Raw genomic sequence first — 26,193 nt, forward strand, 5'->3', positions numbered from 1 at the left:
TGTTCCTTTATAACATAGAACAGCCCTCTGCACTGTCCACAACGCAGCCCACCTTCGTATCGTTTGCGAACATACTAATCCACCCTTCCACTCCTTCATCCAAACCATTTACAAAAATCACAAATAGAAGAGGACCCAGAACAGATCCTTGTGGTACACCACTCGTAACTAAGCACCATGCTCAATATTTTCTGTCGACTACCACCCTTTTGTCTTCTAAGGGTCAGCAAATTCTGAATCCAATCTGCCACATTTCCCCTTATCCCATGCCTCCTTACCTTCTGTGTGAGCCCACCATGGGGAATCTTATCAAATGCCTTACTTAAATCGAGGTATACCACATCCACTGCTCTGCCTTCATCCACGTGTTTGGTCACCTCTTCAAAGAATTCAAAAAGGCTTGAGGCATGATCTACCCTTCACAAATCCATGCTGACTGTCACAAATCAAACTGTGCCTTTCTAAGTGATCTTAAATCCTGTCTGTCGAAGCCCTTTCCAATAATTTGCCCACCACTGATGTAAGACTAACTGGCTTGTAATTTCTGGGGTTATCCCTATTCCCTTTTTTGAACAAGAGAATGATGTTTGCCTCTCTCCAGTCTTCTGACACTATACCTGTGGACAATGAGGATGAAAAGATCATCACCAAAAGTCCTGTGATCCAGAACATAGAACATAGAAAAGTACAGCACTGTACAAGCCCTTCGGCCCACAATGTTGTGCCCTGGAATAATCCTAATTCAAAAATAAAATAACCTAACCTACATTCCACTCAATTCACTGCTGTCCGTGTGCATGTCCAGCAGTCGCTTAAATGTCACTAATGTCTCCGCTTCCTTGACTACCACTGGTAAACTATTCCATGCGCTCACAACTCTCTGGGTGAAGAACCTCCCTCTGACGTCTCCTCTATACCTTCCTCCGAACACCTTAAAACTATGACCCCTCGTGGCAGTCAATCCTGCCCTGGGGAAAAGTCTCTGGCTATCGACTCTATCCATGCCTCTCATTACGTTGTACACCTCGATCAGGTCACCTCTCATCCTCCTTCTCCCCAGAGAGAAAAGTCCGAGCTCAGTCAACCTCTCCTCGTAAGACAAGCCCTCCAGTCCAGGCAGCATCCTGGTAAACCTCCTTTGCACCCTCTCCAAAGCCTCCACATCTTTCCTATAATAGGGCGACCAGAACTGGACACAATATTCCAAGTGTGGTCTCACCAGGGTTTTGTAGAGCTGCAGCAAAACCTCACGGCTCTTAAACTCAATCCCCCTGTTAATGAAAGCCAAAACACCATATGCTTTCTTAACAACCTTATCCAACCGGGTGGCAATTTTGAGAGAGCTATGCACTTGAACACCAAGATCCCGCTGTTCCTCCACACTGCCGAGAATCCTGCCTTTAATCCTATAGTCAGCATTTAAGTTCGACCTTCCAAAATGCATCACTTTGCATTTATCCAGGTTGAACTCCGTCTGCCATTTCTCAGCCCGGCTCTGCATATTGCCAATGTCTTGCTGAAGCCTGCAATAGCCCTCAATACTATCAACGGCACCTACAATCTTTGCGTCATCAGCAAACATACTAACCCAACCCTCAACCTCCTCATCCAAGTTCCTGGACAACTTGTTTCCCTCTTTTCTGTATCTTGTTTTCTGAACCTCACATAAGCATCTTTCTTCCTTTTAACTCGCAAACCATTTCCACTCCCCCTCCCATTCTTTAGATGACATGTCCATCATGGGCCTCCTGCAGTGCCACAATGATGCCACCCGAAGGTTGCAGGAACAGCAACTCATATTCCGCTTGGGAACCCTGCAGCCCAATGGTATCAATGTGGACTTCACCAGCTTCAAAATCTCCCCTTCCCCCACTGCATCCCAAAACCAGCCCAGTTCGTCCCATCCCCCCACTGCACCACACAACCAGCCCAGCTCTTCCCCTCCACCCACTGTATCCCAAAACCAGTCCAACCTGTCTCTGCCTCCCTAACCTGTTCTTCCTCTCACCCATCCCTTCTTCCCACCCCAAGCCGCACCTCCATCTCCTACCTACCAACCTCATCCCACCTCCTTGACCTGTCCGTCTTCCCTGGACTGACCTATCCCCTCCCTACCTCCCCACCTACACTCTCCTCTCCACCTATCTTCTTTTCTCTCCATCTTCGGTCCGCCTCCCCCTCTCTCCCTATTTATTCGAGAACCCTCACCCCATCCCCTTCTCTGATGAAGGGTCTAGGCCCGAAACGTCAGCTTTTGTGCTCCTGAGATGCTGCTGGGCCTGCTGTGTTCATCCAGCCTCACATTTCATTATCTTGGATTCTCCAGCATCTGCAGTTCCCATTATCACTGCCCTAACACATTAACCTGCTCCAAATCTCACTAGCCTGTGTAGCCTTCTCCTGGGTGAATACCAATGCAAAGTACTGCTTTAGGATTGCACCAAAATCCTGTGTCTCCAAGCACAAGTTCTCTTCTTTATCCTTGAGTGGTCCTACCTTATCCCTAGTTATCCTCTTGTTTTTAATATATGTATAGAATGCATAGTTGCCAAAGTCATTTCATGGCCCCTTCTTGCTTTACTAATTCCTGCTTGAGTTCTTTATGTTCCTCATGGGCCCTGTCCAATTTTAGCTTCCTAAACCCTGCATTTGCGTCTTTTTTTTCCTTTTGACTAAATTCACAACCTCGCCTTACTATCCAAGAGTCCTTTACCTTGTCATTGTCATCCTTCCTCCTTACTGGGACTCTCCCAAGCAGGTCTTTAAACAGTGTCCACATGTCAAATGTGGACTTGGCTGACAACAGCTCCTCCCAATTAATACTCCCTTGTTCTTGCCAAATGCTGAGACAATTTACCTTCTCCCAATTTCGTACTTTCCCACAGGGTCCTAACTTATCCTTGTTCTTAGCTATCTTAAAACTTAACAGGAGTTGTGATCACTGTTTCTGAAATGCTGTCTCACTGAAAGGTCAGTCACCTGGCCAGGCTCATTAGCCAATACTAGATCCAATATGCCCTCTCCTGTAGCTGGACTATCCGCAAGCTGTTTCCTGAAACTGGCTTGGATGCACATTGCAAAATTCAGGACCTTGCTCGAATGGAGTCCACTGTGAGAACTGTGAGAACTGTGTGTGTGTGTGTGCTGTGTGTGTGTGTGTGCTGTGTGTGTGTGTGTGCTGTGTGTGTGTGTGTGCTGTGTGTGTGTGTGTGTGTGTGTGTGTGTGTGTGTGAGAGAGAGAGAGAGAGAGAAGGTGTGTGCACGTATGACACTATATGCCCAGTACCAATCATTGTGTTGCACCAACAGACACCAGCCTCTGGGCACTCGAACACCTTTCTATCACTATCCTTTGTGTGTTATTGCTAAGCCAGTTCCTGATCTATCTTGCCAAGTCTCCCTCAGTTCCATGTGCATTAACCTTTTCAATCCGTTTCCCATGTGGGACCTCGTCAAAAGCTTTGCAAAAAATCCGTATAAACTACATCAACTGAACATCCCTCATCCATACATGTTCAAGACTTCAAACAAATTTGTTAGGTATGCTATCTCTCTGACAAAGACATGCTGACTATCTGTAATTAACCCAGGCCTTTCCAAGTGCGTATTAATTTGGTCCTTCAGAATTTTCTCCGAGTTTCCCTACCACTGACATGAGACTCACTGTGAGTCTAATATCCTGATTTGTCTCTGTCACCCTTCTTGAAAAGTGGAACCACATTAGATATATGGTGGTGATGTAGCAGCACAGCTTGCAGGCTCCTTTCTTTTTACTACTTTTTATTTCTCCGCTTTCTCTTGATGCCTCTGTTTATTATCTTATTTTAACTTCGGAAGGCATCTTCTCCCGGCCCAGGTCCAGCAAAGAGGAGGCTTCCAGCCCAGTGTGGTGGTCTCTGCTTGGCGCAGCAGTCTCCTGTTGTGTTGGCCTCATCCTGGAGGGGCAGTCTTGGATTAGCATGGGAATCTCAGCTTGACATGGCGGTCTCCAGGTTTGGCAGTCTTGTCCCAGCATTAAGATCTCATCGGTGTGGAGGTCTAATTTAGTGGTTGCTTCTGGGTATTGCAGCATTTATCGTCTTAACTGTGGTCTGAAATTGATCCGAGATGAACTCTATCTTAATTTTTTACTTTATTCTTCTTATCTATGACTTCTGTCATTAATACAGGTGCTGTGGCCTGGTGCCTTATAAGACGTTTCACTTCCTTTTGTAGAAATGCAAGTGAGGATAAATTGCTACTCCATTCTAATCTACTCTGGTGCTTCCCCTGTGGCCGGAGGAATTAGAAGTTTGGTAGAGATCTTTGTTCTTTATTCATACATGAGATGAGGGCATCGCTGGCTAGGCAACTTTTATTGCCCGTCCCTAAAAGCCTAGAGAGCAGTGAAGAGTCAACCACATACGCTGTGGATCTGGAGTCAAATGTAGGCTAGACCAGATAAGAATTGCAGTTTCCTTTCCTAAAGTGCATTAGTGAACCAGATGGGCTTTTCCTTCAGTTGATAATGACTTCATGGTCATCTTATACTTTTAATTCCAGATATTTGTTGAATTCAAATTCTACCATCTGCCGTGGCGAGATTCAAACCTGGATCCCCACAACGTTATCTGCATCTCTGGATTAACAGCCCAACGATAATACTTGGCCATTGCCTCCCTCATCCTCCAACCAGGACTCAACCAGCTCAATTAGTTGTGCTGTTGCCAAGCCACTCTTGATGGTGGACATTGGGGTCACTTACTAAATGTATCTTTTGCAATCTTACCAACCTCAGTGCTTCCTCCAAGTGTTGCTCAACATGGAGGAGAACTGATTCATCAGCCAAGGGAGGACGGTCAATTGTAATTAGCAGGAGTTTTCCTTGGCCAAGTTTAACCTGAAGCAATGAGAGTTGGGGTCCGCTGCCAATGTTGAGAACTTCCCTCCTGACTGTTTGTTTACTACTGTGCTGCCATCTGTGTTGAGTCTGTCCTGCCAGTTGGACAGAACATATCTCGGGATTGTGATGGCAGTGTCGAGGACATTGTCTGTAAGGTATGATTCTGTAAGTTTGACTGTCGGGCTTTTGCTTATTCTATAAGGTACCTCTCCCAGTTTTCACAGTAGCTTCCAGATGTTAGTCAGGAGGACTTTGCAAGATTGACAGGGATGTTTTAGTCACCTACCTTCTGGTACCTAGGCCTATGCCAAGTGGTCTGTCCAGTTTCATTTCGTTGAGATTGATACAACTGAATGCTTTGGGCCATTTCAGAGGGCAGTTGAGTCAACTGCATTTCTGTGGGTGTCGAGTCACATGTACTCTTGATCAAGTGAGGAAGGCAGGGGATAGTCTTAGATGGACTTGTCAGATGAGCTGGCCTGATAATGGCAAATGGAATTCAGTCTGGATAAGTATGAGGTGATGCACTTGGGCATACATTATTTGCCTTTATTAACCAAGGTACAGAGCAGAAACATTATGCTGGAACCAGATAAAATGTTGGTGAGGCTGCAGCTTGAGTATTATCAGTTCTGGAGTCCGCGTTATAGGAGGGATGCAATAGCATTGGAGAGGGTGCATAGGAGATTACAATGATGTTAACTGAAACTTTCCAGCACAGGCACAGAAAGAGATTGGACAGACCTGGGCCGTTTTCCTTAGATTGAGAGGGGGGGCGTGATTTTAAGGTGTTTAAAATTGAGGCATAGGCAGGAAGAACACCCCCTCCCCCCCATCTCAGGCTTGATGGAGGAATCCTGGACCAGGCAGAATAGATTTAAGGTAAGGGGCAGGTCTAAAGGAGATGTGAGGAAAAGCTTTTACATCCAGAGAATAGTGGCATTCTGGAACTCACTGCATGTAAAATTTGTAGAGGCAGAGACCGTCATGACATTTAGGAAATGCTTAGATGTGCACTTGTGATGCCAAGGCATACAAGATTATGGACCAAGTGCTGGAAAGTAGGATTAGAGTAGCTAAGTTAATAAAATGTGAGGCTGGATGAACACAGCAGGCCCAGCAGCATCTCAGGAGCACAAAAGCTGACGTTTCGGGCCTAGACCCTTCATCAGAGAGGTCTAGGCCCGAAATGTCAGCTTTTGGGGGGGGAGGGGGTGTTCTTCCTGCCTATGCCTCCTGAGATGCTGCTGGGCCTGCTGTGTTCATCCAGCCTCACATTTTATTATCTTGGATTCTCCAGCACCTGCAGTTCCCATTATCACTTAGAGTAGTTAAGTGATTGCTTTTGACTAGTGTGGACATGGGCTGAAGAGCCTTTCTCTGCGCTGTGAATTTCCATGACTGGGGCAGAAATCAGCCAGGATAGATTAGTCTGGATTTTTGTGTACAGATGTAAATGGACAATTTTCCACATTGATGGATAGATGCCAGTGTTGTAACTGTACTAGAACAGTTGATTAGGATGTGTTAATTTCTGGAGCCAGAGTCTTCAGTTCTATTGCTGGAATTATGTCAGGGTCCATAGTCTTTGCAGTATCCAATGCCTACATCTGTTTCTTTTATAATTCACTCCATGTGACTTTTTGGCAGAAGACTTGAACCTGTGATGCTGGGGACCACTGGAGGAGGCTGAGATGTATTTTCCACTCAGCGTTTCTGGCTGAAAATTATTACGAATATTTCAGCCTTATCTTTTGTAATGATTTACTGGGCTCTCATCATAGAGGATGAGTTAGGGTTCATGTTACAATCAGTTTGATTATAATAAATAGTACTTCCTTGTTAATGAATGAATCTGGTGTGCATATTCTTTTAATCTGATTGAGATCAAATTTGACAATGCGGTGGCTTAATTGCTATTACAGATATGGAAATCCATCATAGGGTCACACAACACAAGAATGGGCCTTCAGCCCGACTCACTCATGTTGATTAGTTTTCCTAAACCGAGTCAGTACCATTTGCTTGCATTTGGCCGCTATTCTCCCTAAACCTTTCCTGTCCATGTACCTGTCCAAAAGTCTTAAATGTTGTAATTTTACCTGCATCTACTACTTCCTCTGGTAGCTCATGCCATATACTTCAGAATGCGTAATGAATGGTATCCCAACAACTTCATCCACAGATACCTATTAGACAGACAACACCAAGAGGACACAATACGGCCGAATACACTGGCCACAATACTGTATGTCAAGAGCATATCAGAACTGACAACGAGACTCTTACAACCACTACAAATTAGGATAGTGCACTAGCCCACAGTTACACTACGACAGACACTCACACAAGGACTAAAGGCCCCCATGCAGGACCAATGTAATGTACAAAATACCATTCCACAGACCCCCGGCGAGGTCTCTCGGTTCCGCGATCGATTAATGAGCACTCACAGTTGGTCTGGCTGTTTAAGGCATTACTCTTTATTTCTTCATACAGCCAGGTACAGAAAATCGGAAACGCAGAAGTTGAGCACTTCTGTAATCCTCAGAGGAGCTGCACACAACAGCTTAATACAAAGACATTTTTATACTTTTCTTAAAGCAGGGTACAGGGCGTGATCGCACAGTACATTCAAACAATTACCAGTCAACATATGATATTGCTTCATTGACAGTTACTAGGTCCAGTGATGTTAACTGGTAAACAACTTATGTCACAACGCTTGGGTTACTTTTATCTCACTATATAATGCTGCTGCACCTGCACTTGAAGGTCAGTTAAAGCAGTTAGTACTTCTCTATCTTATCAAGTTACTGCTGTATTCTGAAAGGCGCATTGTCTGCTAATCTTTCTTTGCGACAGTCTGAGGGTTAGTTATTTATGCAGCTCTAGCAGAATTAACAGTTCGTAGCCTAGAAGCCATTTTGTTGTGTTAACTTGCATTGAGAAGCCATCTTGTTACCACCTAAGTTACTAAGGCAGTTGCTCCTAGCTGCAACTAGTCACATAGGCACAGGTCATGAGCTTCCTTATTCTAGCCTAGTCTGTATCCAAATTTTGAGAAGATTTGTAACTCCGGTTGAGGTTCTGGATGTAAGTTTGCTCGCTGAGCTGGAGGGTTCGTTTTCAGACGTTTCGTCACCATTCTACACTACATCCATCAACAAGCAAATTGATTTGGAGTCCATCTACCACCCTCTGAGAAAAAGAACAGGAAATGATATCACCAACACAGGAAATGACATTGACACGGGAAATTACATCACCAACCCGAGGAAACCTAAACCCATAAATAGAAAGCGGAACGTAACACCAGCGCTTTACCAGAGGCTCACTGATGATGTTACCTAGAATGGTGACGAAACGTCTGAAAACGAACCTTCCAGCTCAGCGAGCAAACTTACATCCTGTATCCAAATTTCAGATTCTCACCAGGACTGGCAAAAATATCACATTAACCAGACCGGAAGGAAACAAGCCACCTGGATACACGAACATCAGCTAGCAGCAAAACGGCACAACAAACTTTCCCTCACTTCAGTACACTTGGCTAACGAAGGCCATCATTTTAATTGGAACAACATGACCATCCTGGCACAAGCCAACCGTAGACATGCACGGGAATTTCTAGAGGCCTGTTTCCCAACCCATAATGCAATGAATAAACATGGAATTAGACCCCATATACAAATGCTTGCAAGAAAGAACTGGAAATGATGCAAAACACCTCAACAGACTGGATCATAAAAGTACTGAGCAGAGTAGAACTGCTTAGAGTAGAAAGCTGCGCTGATGGTGTTACATAGCATGGTGAAAAACATCTGAACTATAACCAGCCAGCTCAGTGAGCAAGCCAACAACCTCACCCAGAACCCAAGCTACAAATCTTCAAGAACCTTAAACCTTTTACCTCTATGTGGTTCATATCCCTCGATTCCCTACTTATTCATCTACCTGTCAAGATGCTTCTTAAAGTTTACTACCATCTCCTCTGGCAGCACATTCTAGGCACTTACCACTCTCTATATTTAAAATAAAAATCTTGCCTTTCACATCTCCTTTTAAGTTTTCCTTTTTTACCTAAAACCTGTATCCCCTAGCAACTGACATTTCTACCCTGGAGAAAAGACTGACTATCCATGCCTCTCATAATCTTGTAAAGTTTTATTACATCATCCCTGAGCCTCTGACGTTCATGGGAAAAACAAGTTTGTCCAAACTCTGCTCAAAGCTTAAAAATAACTCGAAAGAACTGCAGATGCTGGAAATCTGAAACAAAGACAAAAATTGCTGGAATATCTCAGCAAGTCGTGCAGCATCTGTGGAGAGAACTCAAAGTGAATGTTTCAGATCCACTGACTTCTCCCCATAGACGCTATCAGACTTGAGCAACTTCTGTTTCTGTTTCACTTCTTACGTGAATATTTTCTAGACTAAACAACATCCTGGTAGACCTTTTCTGTACCTTCTTCAAAGCCTCCATATCCTTCTGGTAGTGTGGTGACCAGAACTGTATTCCAATAATGGTCTAACTAAAGTTCTGTGCAACTGCAGTATGAAGTGCCAATTTTTATACTTTATGCTCCGACCGATGAGGGCGAGCATGTCACATCATCTTGACCGTGTTATCCATTTATGTTGTCACTTTTAGGGAGCTATGGACTTGACTGCCTAGATCCTTATGTATGTTGATGCTACTAGGGGTTCTACCAATTACTGTATACTTCCCTCTTGCATTAGACCTTCCAAAATGCATGACCTCACCTTTGTCCAGATTAAATTCCATCTGCCATTTCTCCGCCCAAGCCTTCAACCTATCCATATCTTGCTGTATCCTTTGGCAATCCTCCTCACTAACTACAGCTCCCCATATCTTTATGTTGTCCACAAACATATTTATATCTGTATGAAACAAACAAGCACCAATCCCTGTGGGACACCATTGACCATAGCTGTCCAGTCAGAAAAACACCCTTCCACTTCTACGCTGTATTTTATGACTAAACCAGTTAAAGTTACCCAAATCAAGGTAGGAGTTTCGTGGTGAATGGTATGGCCTCAAGAAGTTTAGTGGAACAGAGGGACCTTGGAGCTCAGGTGAATGTTTCTCTGAAAGTGGAGTCACAGGTAAACAGGGCAGTGAAGAAGGCTTTTGGCACACACTTTCAGTCAGAGGATCGAGTATAGATTGTTAGGAAGCCATGTTGCAATTATGCAGGACATTGGTGAAGCCTCACTTGCAGTACTGTGTTCAGTTTTGGTCACCTTGCTGTAGAAGGGATGTCATTAAACTAGAAAGAGTGCAGAGGAGATTTCTAAGGATGTTGCCAGGACTCAAGGGACTGAGTTATAGGGAGGGGGTTGGACAGCCTGGGTCTTTTTTCTTTAGAGTGTAGGAGTCTGAGAGGGGAAAGAATACATGGGAACCTGAGGGGTAACATTTTTACACAGAGGGTGGTATGCATATGAAATGAGCTGCCAGTGGGAGTGGTTGAGGTGGATACATTAATAACACTTAAAAGGCATTTGGACAAATACATGGCTAGGAAAGGTTCAGAAGAATATGGGCAAAGTGCAGGGAAATAGGGTTAGCATGGATGACATTTTGGTAATCATAGACCAGTTTGGGCTGAAGGACCTGTCTCCATGCTGTAGGACTCTATGACTAAGTGAGGTATCCAGCTGTAGCCAGCTTACTGCAGATCCTATGTGAATTCACCTCTGTATCAGAATGTCATGAGGGACCTTGTGCAAGGCCGTACTAAAGTCTATGTAGAGAACATCCACTGCCCTGACTTGCCCTCATCAATTATCTTTTACTCTTGCTCTTAAAACTCAAATTATGAGATACAACCTCCCCACACAAAACCATGCCGCCTATTTCTAATAAATCTTATTTTTCCAAATGTGAGTAAATACTCACCCTGATAATCTTCTCCAATAATTTCCATTCCAGTGACATCATGCTCACCTTGTAATTTCCTGGATTATCTCTCATCTTAAATGTCGGAACAAAATTGGCCATTCTTGAGTCCTCTGGGACCCTGGGGGAGGGTTCCAAATTCATGGACCATTGGGACCATCAGGCCCGAAACATCAGCTTTTGTGCTCCGAAGATGCTTCTTGGACTGCTATGTTCATCCAGCTCCACACTTTGTTATCATGGGGGAGGTGGGACCTGTAGAAACTGGGCAAGTCACATGTACATAGAACATAGAACATTACAGCACAGTACAGGCCCTTCGGCCCTCGATGTTGTGCCAACCTGTCATACCGATATAAAGCCCATCTAACCTACACTATTCCATGTACGTCCATATGCTTGTCCAATGACGACTTAAATGTACCTAAAGTTGGCGAATCTACTACCGTTGCAGGCAAAGCGTTCCATTCCCTTACTACTCTGAGTAAAGAAACTACCTCTGACATCTGTCCTATATCTTTCACCCCTCAATTTAAAGCTATGCCCCCTCGTGCTCGCCGTCACCATCCTAGGAAAAAGGCTCTCCCTATTCACCCTATCTAACCCTCTGATTATTTTATATATTTCAATTAAGTCACCTCTCAACCTTCTTCTCTCTAATGAAAACAGCCTCAAGTCCCTCAGCCTTTCCTTGTAAGACCTTCCCTCCATACCAGGCAACATCCTAGTAAATCTCCTCTGCACCCTTTCCAAAGCTTCCACATCCTTCTTATAATGTGGTGACCAGAACTGTACACAATACTCCAAGTGCGGGTGCACCAGTTTTGTACAGCTTCACCATAACCTCTTGGTTCTGGAACTCGATCCCTCTATTACTAAAAGCTAAAACACTGTATGCCTTCTTAACAACCCTGTCAACCTGGGTGGCAACTTTCAAGGATCTGTGTCCATGGACACCGAGATCTCTCTGCTCATCTACACTACTAAGAATCTTACCATTAGCCCAGTATTTTGCCTTCTGGTTACTCCTACCAAAATGCATCACCTCACACTTATCTGCATTAAACTCCATTTGCCACCTCTCAGCCTAGCTCTGCAGCTTATCTATGTCTCTCTGCAACCTACAGCATCCTTCGTCACTATCCACAACTCCACTGACCTTAGTGTCGTCTGCAAATTTACTAACCCATCCTTCTACGCCCTCATCCAGGTCATTTATAAAAATGACAAACAGCAGTGGACCCAACGCTGACCCTTGCGGTACACCACGAGTAACTGGTCTCCAGGATGAACATTTCCCATCAACTACCACCCTCTGTCTTCTTTCAGCAAGCCAATTTCCGATCCAAACTGCTATATCTCCCACAATTCCATTCCTCCGGATTTTGTACAATAGCCTATTGTGGGGAACCTTATCAAACGCCTTGCTGAAATCCATATACACCACATCAACTGGTTTACTCTCATCTACCTGTTTGGCCACCTTCTCAAAGAACTCAATAAGGTTTGTGAGGCACGACCTTCCCTTCACAAAACCGTGCTGACTATCCCTAATCAATTTATTCTTTTCTAGATGATTATAAATCCTTTCCCTTATAACCTTTTCCAACACTTTACCAACAACTGATGTAAGGCTCACTGGTCTATAATTACCAGGGTTGTCTGTACTCCCCTTCTTGAACAGGGGAACCACATTTGCTATCCTTCAGTCGTCTGGCACTATTCCTGTAGACAATGACGAGTTAAAGATCAATGCCAAAGGCTCAGCAATCTCCTCCCTGGCTTCCCAGAGGATCCGAGGATAAATCCCATCCGGCCCAGGGGACCTATCTATCTTCACCCTCTGAAGGATTTCTAATACCTCTTCCTTGTGAACCTCAATCCCACCTAGTCTAGTAACCTGTATCTCAGTATTCTCCTCAACAACATTGTCGTTTTCTAGAGTGAATACTGTTGAAAAATATTCATTTAGTGCTTCCCCTATCTCATTTGACTCCACACACAACTTACCACTACTATCCTTGATTGGGCCTAATCTTACTTTCGTCATTCTTTTATTCCTTAAACACCTATAGAAAGCCTTAGGGTTTACCCTGATCCTATCAGCCAACAACTTCTCATGTCCCCTCCTGGCTCTTCTGAGCTCTCTCTTTCGGTCTTTCCTGGCTACCTTGTAGCCCTCAAGTGCCCTAACTGAGCCTTCACATCTCATCCTGACATAAGCCTTCTTCTTCCTCTTGACCAGAGATTCCACCTCCTTCGTAAACCATGGCTCCTGCACTCTACAGCTTCCTCCCTGCCTGACAGGTACATACTTATCTAGGACACACAGGAGCTTTTCCTTGAATAAGCTCCACATTTCTAATATGCCCATCCCCTGCAGTTTCCTTCCCCATCCTATGCTCCCTAAATCTTGCCTAATCTCATCGTAATTGCCTTTCCCCCAGCTATAACTCTTGCCCAGTGGTATACACCTATCCCTTTCCATCACTAAAGTAAACATAACAGAATTGTGATCGCTATCACCAAAGTGCTCACCTACTTCCAAATCTAACACCTGGCCAGGCTCATTACCGAGTACCAAATCTAATGTTGCTTCGCCCCTTGTTGGCCTATCTACATGCTGTGTCAGGAAGCCCTCCTGCACACACTGGACAAAAACTGACTCATCTATAGTACTCGAACTATCATGTTCCCAGTCAATATTTAGAAAGTTGAAGTCCCCCATGACAACTACCCCGACTCTCTCACTCCTATCGAGAACCATCTTTGCTATCCTTTCCTCTACATCTCTGGAACTATTCGGAGGCCTATAGAAAACTCCCAACAGGGTGACCTCTCCTTTCCTGTTTCTAACCTCAGTCCATACTACCTCAGTTGACAAGTCCCCAAACATCCTTTCTGCAACTGTAATACTGTCCTTGACCAACAATGCCACACCTCCACCCCTTTTACCATCTTCTCTGTTCTTACTGAAACATCTAAATCCCGGAACCTGCGACAACCATTCCTGTCCCTGCTCTATCCATGTCTCCGAAATGGCCACAACATTGAAGTCCCAGGTAGTAACCCATGCTGCAAGTTCACCCACCTTATTCCGGACGCTCCTGGCATTGAAGTAAACACACTTCAAACCAACTTTTTGCTTGCCGGTGCCATCTTGCTTCCCTGAAACTTTATTTCGGACCACCCTATTCTCAACCTTTTCTATAGTCGAACTACAATTTTGGTGCCCATCCCCCTGCTGAATTAGTTTAAACCCACCTGAATAGCCTTAGCAAATTTCCCCCCCAGGATATCGATACCCCTCTGGTTCAGGTGAAGACCATCCTGCTTGTAGAGGTCCCACCTACCCCAGAAAGAGCCCCAATTATCGAAGAATCCAAAATCCTCCCTCCTGCACCATCCCTGTAGCCACGTGTTCAACTCCTCTCTCTCCGTATTCCTTGCCTCACTAGCACGTAGATTGGATCTTTACCTGTGAACACCATTTGTTTTTGAGAATTCAGTACTGCACTCACACATGCTTCAACCAAGAGTAGTTCAGTGATGATCAGGAGGGTGAGGTTTGAGATTTCCTTGTCGACAGTGCTCTGGCTAAGATCAGTTAAAAACATTGACTAGGCATCTGCCTCAAGCTTTGCTGCACATGTTTTACGTGGTGGAAAACATCATGTACTTTTAGAGAGTTTATTAAAACAATGATGTTAACCAGATCTTTTGCTTCTCCAACTTGGAAATAACATGACATGCTTGCAGCAAAGAATGGCAAAACAAATGATCATTTGGCTCCTAGCTACTACTATATATGGAACAGACTTAAAAATCCAACCGAATATGGTTTACTACAAGTAGTATCACTGTAGCTGGGTATAACTGTGAATGCCAACTGGGTCCTGACTCCCTCTTATATTCTGGGATAACAGATTTCCCTGATGGTGTAGACTGTACGCACATCTGAGACCTGGGTGATGAAGATTCCTGATCACTGTCTTTGTAGTTCCAACTATTGGTCATTCCAAATGTTGGGAAGTGAGAAGGAGAAGATTAAGAGTATGAGGGATGGATTCAGTTGCAGTCAGTCTAACAAGCAAGTGAGAAATACTTGAGCCTACCTCATCATCATAAGATAATCATTTCAGATATCTATCTAGTAAACTTCACCGAGCTGTCTCCAATGTACTTATATCCTTTGTCAAATAAGGGGATTGAAACGTACTCTATTTAAATATAGTTACATTGATGCCCTGTATATAAGCATAACACTTACATTCAATTTTTCTTGAATAAAAGTTAGTATCTGTTTGGCCTTCTTGATTACATGGTATACCTGCATACTGACTTTTAATAACTCATGAATGGGAACACCTACATACCTGTGTGCCTCAGATATCTGCAGCTGTTTTCCATTTAAGTATTACACTACTGTTTTATGCTTTCTGCCAAAAATATCACATTTTCTCACAGTATTCCAGATTTTATTCTCCTCACGCAATCTGTCTGTATTCATCTGCTAACCTCTTTTGTTGTTTTCTAATCATATTTTCATATCTATCTTTGTGTTGCTGCATTTTTTTTCTTTGTTCATTCATGGGATGAGGGCATTACTGGCTGGGCAGCATTTATCACCCATCCCTAATTGCCCAGAGGGCTGTTAAGAGTGAGCTACATTGTTGTGGGTCTGGAGTCACATGTAGGCCAGACCACGTAAGGATGACAGTTTCCTTCCCTAAAGGACATTAGTGAACCAAATGGGTTTTTGCAACAATTGACTATGGATTCATGGTCATCATTAGATTATTAATTCTGGATATCTATTTAATTCAAAGTAGACCATCTACCGCGGCGGGATTTGAACTCGGGATCCCAGAATATTACTGGGTCTCTGGTTTAACAAACCAGTGATAATACCATTATGTATGAGCCCGATGGTCACCATTAGACGAGCATTTATTTCCAGAATTTTGTTGAAATCAAATTTCACCATCTGCAATGGTGGCAATTGAACCTGTGTCCCCAGAACATTAGTCGAGGGCTCTGGGTTATTAATCCAGTGATATTACTACAACCCACCCTCTCCCCTCTAGGATTACACTCGACACCATTAGCTCTGCACATTAATCTTTGAGGCTTCTGATCAAGTGCCTTCAAGAAATCTGAATACTGTGCAACCACATGATTTCTCAAAGAATTCTGTTAAATTTGTTAAGCATGATTTCCTTTCAACAAAATCATGTTGAATCTTCCCACTTAACTTGGTCATTTTTAAGTACTGGTTTTTGAATTACATAAGATAGTCAATGCAGAAATGTTTCAGCTTGGGAACAACATAACTGAGAGGCCGTCAATACAAGATGGTCGCAAGAAATCCAACAGGAAGTTCATAATAAACTTGCTCGCCCAAAATTGTGTAACTTGGTACCAGAAAAAATGAACAGTACAGATGCAGTTAAGAAGTTATTTAAGCATACACAGGAGAAGGGAATTGATGGTTATCATGGTAAATTTAAACAAGAAACATTGGAAGAGCTGTAAATGGAATATTCACACTGATATGGACTGGTTGGACCAAAATGATCAGAATTTATTGAATTGATGGAGAAATTTAGAGTGAATCAAGTTTTAAATTTATATATTGCTTTGTTTCTTGCAGTGAAACGTTTCCGAGAACCAAAGTACGAGAGGCGACCATGGAAGATATGGCGAGTATTGAAATGTTACTCAAATAACCATTCTTATTCATTATAACAAAGTGTGAGGCTGGGTGAACACAGCAGGCCAAACAGCATCTCAGGAGCACGAAAGCTGACGTTTTGGGCCTAGACCCTTTCCATTATCTCTGATTCTTATTCATTAGTTGTGGTGTGGAATGGTCACTTAAGAACATAAGAACAGGAGTAGTCAATTAAGCCCATTAAGCCTCCCCCAACATTTAATACAATTGTGACTAACCGAGGACTTCATTCCCTTTTAATACCTAATAATCTAATGAAGAAATCAGCGAGTTTTGAGAAGATTTGTAGCTCAGGTTGAGGTTCTGGATATAAGTTTGCTCGCTGAGCTGGAAGGTTTGTTTTCAGACATTTCGTCACCATTCTAGGTAACATCATCATTGAGCCTCCGGTCAAGCACTGGTGTTATGTCCCGCTTTCTATTTATCTGTTTAGGTTTCCTTGGGTTAGTGATGTCATTTCCTGTGTTGGTGATGCCATTTCCTGTTCTTTTTCACAGAGGGTGGTAGATGGGCTCCAAATCAATGTGTTTGTTGATGGAGTTCGGGTTGGAATGCCATGCTTCTAGGAATCCTGGTGGCTAGCTTTCTGCCTGTTTGTCCAATGTAGTGTTTGTCACAGTTCTTACAAGGTATTTCGGAAATGACTGCCAGACTACTCGGACCTCTTGACATCATGGGAGTCCACGAACCCACCAACACACTAAAATAGCAGCTAAGGAACTTAAAAGACCCTATACAGACAACAAGCAAAATGAACATCATTTCCGAAATACCTTGCAAGAACTGTGACAAGCACTACATTGGACAAACAGGCAGAAAGCTAGCCACCAGGATACATGAACATCAACTAGCCACAAAAAGACATGACCCACTATCACTAGTATCCTTACATGCAGCTGAGGAAGGACACCACTTTGATTGGGACAACACATCCATCCTAGGACAGGCCAAACAGAGACACGCACGAGAATTCCTAGAAGCATGGCATTCCAACGGAACTCCATCAACAAACAGATTGATTTGGAGCCCGTCTACCACCGTCTGAGAAAAAGAACAGGAAATGACATCACCAACGCAGGAAATGACATCACCAACCCAAGGAAGCCTAAACAGATAAAAAGAAAGCGGAACATAACACCAGCGCTTCACCGGAGGCTCACTGATGACGTTACCTAGAACGGTGACAAAACGTCTGAAAACGAACCTTCCAGCTCAGCAAGCAAACTTACATCCATAATGAAGACACTTGTTGCCCTAGTCCTAAATGATTGATCCTTCACATTGAGGTTGTTAACTCTAGCCAGGAGGAACACCCTCAGTGTCAATAACAAAAACAGAAATTGCTGGTGAAACGCAGCAGGCCTGGCAGCATCTGTGGAAAGAAAGTAGAGTTAATGATTTGAGTCAGTTGACCCTTCATCAGAATTCAAGAACCTCAGTGTCCACCCTGTCAAGCCTGTCCAGTATCCTGTTCAATTTTTGAACTTTCCATTGGCTGTACCATTGCTGATACTTTGTAGTGGTGTTTAGGAAACGATATTTGACAAAGTAGTTATTATGTATTCTTGCCTTGCCCAGAGCCTCTAAGCATATGTCCCAACGGTCCCTAATAGGAGCTAAAACACCTCTGTTGGTGGGAGATTTTTGTTTCAATTAATACCAGGTGTCATTCTGTTCCCATATTTTCCCTTTGCCTGTTTTATTTTCCTCTCCATCTCTCTTCTCAACCAATTGTATTTGACCTGGTTTCACAAGAATTCACTGGACATGCACCATGTCTTTTTTTGTTTCATATCTCTGTCACACTCATCATCCTCGGAGCCCTGTTTTTGGCTTTCTTAGCTTTTGCCTTTTTGGATTTCATTAAATTTGTACCTGAAGAATCTGTTCCTAGCGAATAATCCATTGTTCCATGACAGATTTTCCTGTCTGTTTCTGGTTCCATTGTATTCTGGCTGGACCTCTTAAATTCTAAATTAGAATTTACCTTACTAATTTCCATTGCAAATGTAAACTTTATGATACAGTAATTATCTTACCCAAATGTTGCCCACTTTGTCTGTCTCATTCCCCAGCAACAGATCCAGATGTGGTGATCATACAAGACCTGATGATATGAGAACAGAATTAGGCCATTCAGCCCAGCAGGTCTGCTCTGCCATTTGATCGTGGCTGATATGTTTCTCAACCTGATTCTTCTGCCTTGTCCTTGTAACCCTTGATCCCTTTACTAATCAGGAGCCTATCTATCTCTGTCTTAAATACACTCAATGACTTGGCCCACACAACTATGTGCAGCAGTGAATTCCACAGACTCATCACCATCCGGCTGAAAACATTTTTCCTCATCTCAGTCCAAAGGATCACCTCTTCACTTTGAGGCTGTGCCCTGAGGTGCTATTGTCTCCTACTAGTCCACTCTATCCAGGCCTCTTCGGATTCTGCCTGCTTCAGTCAGATTCTCCAGCAACCACCCCTCCCAATCCTTTATTTAAAATTCTTTCGACATCCTCTGCATCTTCAAACAGGTTCACTTCTTCATCTCAGCGGTTCCATTTTACTTAAGTATCCTTTTGCTATTTATAAAACATCTTTGGATATTTCTTTACCTTGCTTGCTAATAATTTTTATGACCTCAGTTTGATTTCCTTACTTCGTTTTTTTACTTTCCACACTCCTCTAGGCTATCTGCAGTGTTGAGTTTTTGGTGACTATCATAAGCTTTCCTTTTCTGTTTAATCTTACCCTGTATTTTTCAAAACAACCATGGGGGTCTAGATGTGGCAATGCCATTCTTATTTTTGGAGGGACATGTCTGCTTTATGCCCCAAGGATCTCACTTTTTAGCACCTCCAACTAGTTTCCCACTGATTTATCCTTTAGTAGACCTGCCCTGTTCTGTCCAGCTCAGCCAAATCACTTAGCAGTTTTGTAAAATTTGTCTTCCCCCAGTTTAAAACTTCTTTCAAACTCCTGATTTATCTCTGCCCTTTTCCATAATAATACTAAATCTAAGTGAATTGTGGTCACTAACCCTGAAATCATTACTCACTGTCACTTCACCCATTAGCCCATCTTTTTTACCCAAAACTAAATCCAGAACTGCATCTCCTGTCTTTGGACTCGTTTAAAAATTTTTCCAGGACCCAGTAAATGAATTTTTCACCCTTAGTATTCCTTGTTAGAAGCCTAGGTGATATTGGGATAGTTATGATTGCAGTGTCATTCCTACAAGCAGAAATGTGTCTACATTTGTCGTCTTCTTCCTCCATCTCATTATGTGGGGATCTGAAGTATGCATCTTATAGTGTGACTGTCCCTTTTTCTTTAGCCCCTAAGCTCAAACCGTAAAGCCACATTTTTAACCCACTTAGAGTCATCCCTTCTCACAACTGTAATTGATTCTTTAATGAATGCTGTTATCCACCCCATTTGTCACCGACTCTATCTGAAAACTCTATATCTAGGAATTTTGTTCTACCAATTTTGCCTCTCCTTTAGATAGGCCTCCATTGTAGCAAAGATACTATTCGGTCATTAATCTATCTGTGCCCTTAGTTCATTTGCCTTGTTTGTAATAATCTTTGTTATAACAGCTCAAACCCATCAATTTCGTTTGGAAATTTTAATCCTCATTTCTTTTGGTCTTTGAGTCGCTAACTACATCACTAACTAATGTTCTGCCTTGCATTTCCTGATCTGAATCTGACCCATCAACATTTTGGTTCTCATCCTCCTGCCATACTAGTTTAAAATCTTATCAGTAGAACTAGCAAAAGCCCCGCCAGGATATTTTTCCCAGCTTGGCCCTGGTGCAATCCACCAGGCTTGTATAGGCCAGAGATGATGGAAACTGCAGATGCTGGAGAAACCAAGATAACAAAGTGTGAAGCTGGGTGAACACAGCAGGCCAAGCAGCATCTTAGGAGCACAAAAACTGACGTTTCAGTCCCAGACCCTTCATCAGAGATTCCCCAGAGCAGTACAAATGCCTCAAGAATTTAAACCCCTCCCAGCTACACTATTTCTCTAGCCGTGCATTCAACTGATTTTCCTCTTATTCCTGCTGTCACCAGCACATGGCACAACGAGTAATTCTGAGATTACTACATTTGAGATCCTCATTTTAATTTATCTCCAAACTTCCTCTCTTCAGCTTGCAGATCCTAGTCCGTTAGGTACAAACAACATAGGTTACCAAGTGTACCACAACCATTGGCTGTTCACCCTCCCATCTTCTGGATGTCCTGGAGCTACTCCATGACATCCCTAACCTTGGCACCGGGGAAGTAACATTCTGGATTCACATCTGTGGCCACAAGATTTAATCGTTCCTGTTGAAGGAATGCTCTAGACAACATAATAACGTGAAAATGGCTATTCTAAATGCACATGAGTTGATCTCAGAAGTATACAAGCAAGGTTTGGAACCGATGGAAACAACTTGGGCAAACTTGTTTCGAGCTTGAGAGAATTAAGCAAAATAATTTGGATTGGTGAATAGGAGCACTAAAGGCTGAGAATACGTACAGTGCTGTCAGGTAAATTATCCTTTTAGATGAATTTAAGCCTCCATAATAGGACTCAAATGTAGAAGACCCAAGGGTAGCAATGACAGGACAAGCAGCTATAATGGCCAATAAGTATGAACAGATGCACAAACCTTTTTTTTTTCCGAAATCCCCCCAAATGAAGGCAGCTATTCAAGGTAGAGAGTGGGCAGCAGGGAATGATGCAGGAATTCCTCCTCCGATTAAGAAGGGAATTACAGAGGGTGGAGCTGATGTTTGGAATCTTAAATGTTTCTATTGTAATATATTGGACTTTGAATTAGACAGTACAGAGGAGGACCTTCAGCCCATTGAGTCTGAACTACCAAAATTGTGCTACAAACTATACTAGTACCACTTAACTGCACTGGACCCTTAGCCATGGATGCTATGACGCAGTAATTGCTCATCCAAGTATTTTTTAAAGGTTGTGAGGTTTTCTGCCTCAGCTGCTTTCCCAGTGTGTTCCAGACCTCCTCCACCCTCTGGGTGAAAATTGTTTCTCAATTCCCCTCTAAACTTACCACCTTTCATTTTAAAATTATTCCCCCTTACAGACCTTTTGACTAAGGGAACAGCTCCTTGCAATTCATGTGTCCATGCCCCTCATAATCTTATGTACCTTTATCAGATCTCCATTCAAACTTCTCTGTTCCAAAGAAATCAACCCGAATTTATCCAGCCTTTCCATAGCTGATTTACATTCAGAATATTGGGAATTGCAAGGAAAACCTATGGAACTTGTAGGAGTTGGTAAAAATGAGTCAGAGAAGAGAACACAAAGATAATACCACAGATGTGGCTCTACCTGTAGATGAGGTGAGGTAGCTAAACACATAACAATATTAAGAGATATAGAGGCAACATAATAACTTTTACTGGAGAAAGACTTGATTTCCCCTCCAGATAGTTCAATGAAAGCCAAGGTATTACGAAGTGGGATTGGTGGATTATGTCAATATTTTGTCAAAACCTTTTCAGGATATCAGTAGTTTGGAGATTAATCAATTGAAATAGACTGTGTGCCATCTGTAGACCCAAGGTGTTTCGGAGTTGCTATTGTACTTGCCTCAACCACTTTCTCTGGCAGCGCATTCCATATTTTGTATGTGAAGAAGTATCCCCTCTCAGCTTAAACCTATGCCCTCTAGTTTTCAATTCCCCATCTCTGGGAAAAAGACTGTATGCATTCATCCTATCTATGCTCCTCATGATTTTATACACCGCAATAAGGTCACTGCTCATTCTCCTATGTTCAAAGGAATAAAATCCTATCCTGGCTGACCTGTCCCTATAACTCAGGCCTACTAGACCTGGTAACATCCTCGTAAATCTTCTTCACAGACTTTCCAGTTTAACTATGTCTTTCCTACACTGGAGTGACCAAAACTGTATACAATACTGTGCGGCCTCACCAACGACTTATACAACTGTAACATAACATACCAACTCCTATACTTAATGCCTCAACCAATGAAGGCCAGCATGCTCAAAGCCTTCTTCACCACCCTGTCCACTTGTGATGCCCCTTTCAATGAACCATGTACTTGTACTCCTAAGTTCCTCTGTTCCACAACGCTCTTTAGGACCATACCATTTACTGTATAAGTCTTATCTTGGTTTGACTTTCCAAAATGCAAACACTTCACACTTACCTGTATTGAATAGCATTTGCCAATCCTCAGCCCACTTCCCCATTTGATCAAGATCCCTCTGTAATTTTTGATAACCTGCCTTGGTATTAATGATATCTCCTAATTTTGTATCACCCGCAAACTTACTAATCATGCCTTGTACAATCTTACCCAAATCATTTATGTAAATAACAAATAACAAACCGACCCTTGTGGCGCACCACTCGTCAAAGGTTTCCAGTCTGAGAAACAACATTCAACCATCACACTCTGCTTCCTACCATCGAACGGATTTTGAATCTAATTAGCTAGCTTTCCCTGGATGCCATGCAACCTAACTTTCATGATTAGCCTGCCATGCTGGACCTTGTCAAAGGCTTTATTAAAAGCCCATATAAATAAAATCCACTGCCCTACCCTCATCCATCCTGTTGGTTATTTCTTCAAAAAAGATTTGTCAAACATGACTTCTTGTGCACAAATCCATGCTGAATATCCTTAATCAGACCTTGACTATCCAAATGTTGGTTGATCCTGTCCCTCAGCATCCTCTTCAATAACTTGCTTACCACTGATATCAAGCTCACTGGCCTGTAGTTTCCTGACTTGTCTTTGCTAACTTCCTTAAATAATGGAATAACATTAGCCACCCTCCAGACTTCTGGAACTTCCCCAGTGGCTAAAGATGAAGCAAAAATCCTGCAATGGCCGCTGCAGTTTCTTCCCTAGCCTCCCACAATGTTCAAGGATGGTCTTCATCAGGCCCAGGGGATTTATCCACCTTAATGCAATCTAAGGCTGCAAGTACCTCCTCTCTGGTAATATGTGTGTGGTCCAGAACATCCCCACTTGTTTCCCTTATTTCCTTGGCTGCTATGATTCTGTGCTCAGTAAACACCGAGGAGAAATATTCATCTCCTGTGGCTCCACACATAGATGGCCACGTTGATCTTTAAAGGGCCTTATTCTCTCCCTAGCCATCTCTTTACTCCTAACATAGCTTTAGAACCTCTTGGGATTATCTCTAACTTCGTCAGCAAGATTCATGTCATGCCCTCTCTTTGCTCTTATGATTTCCCTCTTTTGTGTGCTCCTACATTTTTTACAGTGATTTAGCTAGTCACTATTCAGCACGATAGCTTAAACCCAGTGTGTGCAACCTTCTTTTTCCTGAGCGAAGCCTCAATATCTCTCATCAGCCAGGGATCCCTAAACCTGCCAGCTTTTCCCTTCACCCTAACAGGGACATACTGCCCCTGGACTCTTGATATCACACTTTTAAAAGCATCCCATTTGCCAGTCATTCCTTTTCCTTCAAACAGACTCGCCCAGTCAACCTCTGCTAAATCCTGCCTGATGGTCCCAAAATTGGCCCTGCTGCAGTTTAGCATGCTAACCTGAGACCTGTCTGATCTTTTTCCATAACTATGTTAAAGCTAAGAAAGTTATGATTACTGGATCCAAAGTGCTCTCCAGCTGACACCTCAGTAAGTTGCCTGCCCTTGTTTCCCAAGAGGGGGTCCAGTGTTACACCTGCCTGAGTAGGACTGTCTATATATTGGTTTCGGAAACTTCCTTGAACACATTTGACAAATTCCACCCTATCTGTGCCTTTTACATTCTGGGTGGCCCAGTCAATACAGGGGAAAATTAAAATCTCCAACCAATACTACTCAATTATTCTGACAGGTATCTACAATCTTACCTACATGTCTGCTCCTTTAGTACTCACTGGCTGTTTGGGGATCTGTAATACAGTCCGCATAGAGTGACCAAACCCTCTTGTTTTTATGTTCTAAGCATTTGGCCCCATTTGATGACTTCTTAAGAACATCATCTTTAAGTGCTATTGTTATGTGCTCACTTATCAAAAGGCAGCTGCCCCTCCTCACTTACTTGTACTTCTGTCACACTTGTTGCTTCTGTATCTTGGAACATTGAGAGGCCAGCTCTGCCCTTCTCTCAGTCCTGCGTTTGTTATGGCTGTAATATGCCAGTCCCCACAGCCAATCCATGCTCTGAGTTCATCTGTCTTACCAGTCAGGCGTCGTACAATGAACTAAATGCGCCTTAAACCAGAAATCTTTTCCTTCACTTTACTGTGCCCCCAGCTATCCTGAATAGTAAACTTGCTCTCTATGGCTATCATATTTTCCCTGGACTTCTCGATGGCCCCTCTCTTACTCAGAGACCCATCCCCCGCTGTCAAACTAGTTTAAAAATGGTCCCGTGTGACTTCTGACTTTGTCCACCCCAGTCCAACACCGGCATCTCCATATCAAGTAGGTGTAGTATCAAGTGTATCAAGTAAAGGATGAGAGCCATGGGGAAATAGATCATTCCCAAAGTTAACTTCCTACTAATGGAAGAAAAAGCTTAGAGAATTTAGACACTAAATTTTCACACCTGGGGAAGATCAACAGAGAAATATAATGTGATCGCACAGAAAGTACAAAGAAGTTTGCAAAGATACACTTGGGCATACTACATTAACGAACACGATAGAGATGAAGATAATTCAGACCCAATCAAAAAAAACCCATATTGGTTAAACCTAGATACACAGACCAAAGTAACAAAGGAAGTTCAATATATATTCAAGAATCAATTGATTAGCCCAAGCCAGAGTAATTGGAATTCTCCTGTAGTTGATTTCAGGGGGATGGAAACAGAATGGTCAAACAGATGGAGGGGTTAGAGAAGTTCTATTCATTTCATTTCTTCGAAAAGAATTTGACTATTGATCATACAGCATAAAAATGTGAAAGGTCCAGGTCAAATCTTCATACCTCACATCCCATTATCAATTGTTGGAAATTTAGAGAATAGAAACTAAGTTATAAGTATTGCTGAATTTTGTTCAGTGAGCTGAAAGGGTGGCAAGATTATCTCTAGAAAATCAACTATGAAACAATTATTTTTGTATGTAGACCAATGCATCATGGAAACCACTTCAGTTATCTGCCAGTTTTTCTCCTAAGATGCTGCTTGGCCTGCTGTGTTCATCCAGCCACACATTTTGTTATAGATATAAAGTGTGGAGCTGGATGAACACAGCAGGCCAAGCAGCATCTCAGGAGCACAAAAGCTGATGTTTCGGGCCTAGACCCTTCATCAGAGGAATTTTGTTATCTTGGATTCTCCAGCATCTGCAATTCTCATTATCTCTGATCTCTTAATTGTTTGTGTGGCTGCCTATCTTTTGTGTGAACGGGGCTATAAACGAAGGTTAATAAATTCAAATCATTGACATTAATGAATTTGCTTAATTTTGCTCTGCTAAAAGTAGTATATTGTTAATAAATTGCAAAGTCTTTTGTTTCAGCTACAAACCCAGTGTCTGGAATTGATTATTCACAAAGTCTAGGCTTAGTCATTCAAAAATTCTGATTATGAACAATTGGGATCATTTTGAGGGTCTTTGAAAGTTTTAATTCTACTTTGTTGTGCATATGGAGGTAGAGAAG

At 42.8% G+C, this 26,193-nt stretch overlaps 1 protein-coding gene across 2 annotated transcripts in view; it reads left to right on the forward strand.

Annotated features, from left to right (window-relative positions):
- stimate (STIM activating enhance) overlaps positions 1-26,193 on the forward strand; it is a 110,028-nt gene that overhangs the window by 15,342 nt on the left and 68,493 nt on the right. For both annotated transcript variants that reach the window (XM_048547516.2, XM_048547517.2), the window contains exon 2: positions 16,462-16,510. In XM_048547516.2, coding sequence (XP_048403473.1) covers positions 16,462-16,510 — 49 coding nt within the window. The remainder of the gene's footprint in view (positions 1-16,461; positions 16,511-26,193) is intronic.

The sequence above is a fragment of the Stegostoma tigrinum genome, chromosome 11 (genome assembly GCF_030684315.1).
Source record: "Stegostoma tigrinum isolate sSteTig4 chromosome 11, sSteTig4.hap1, whole genome shotgun sequence".
Classification (NCBI taxonomy): Eukaryota; Metazoa; Chordata; class Chondrichthyes; order Orectolobiformes; family Stegostomatidae; genus Stegostoma; species Stegostoma tigrinum.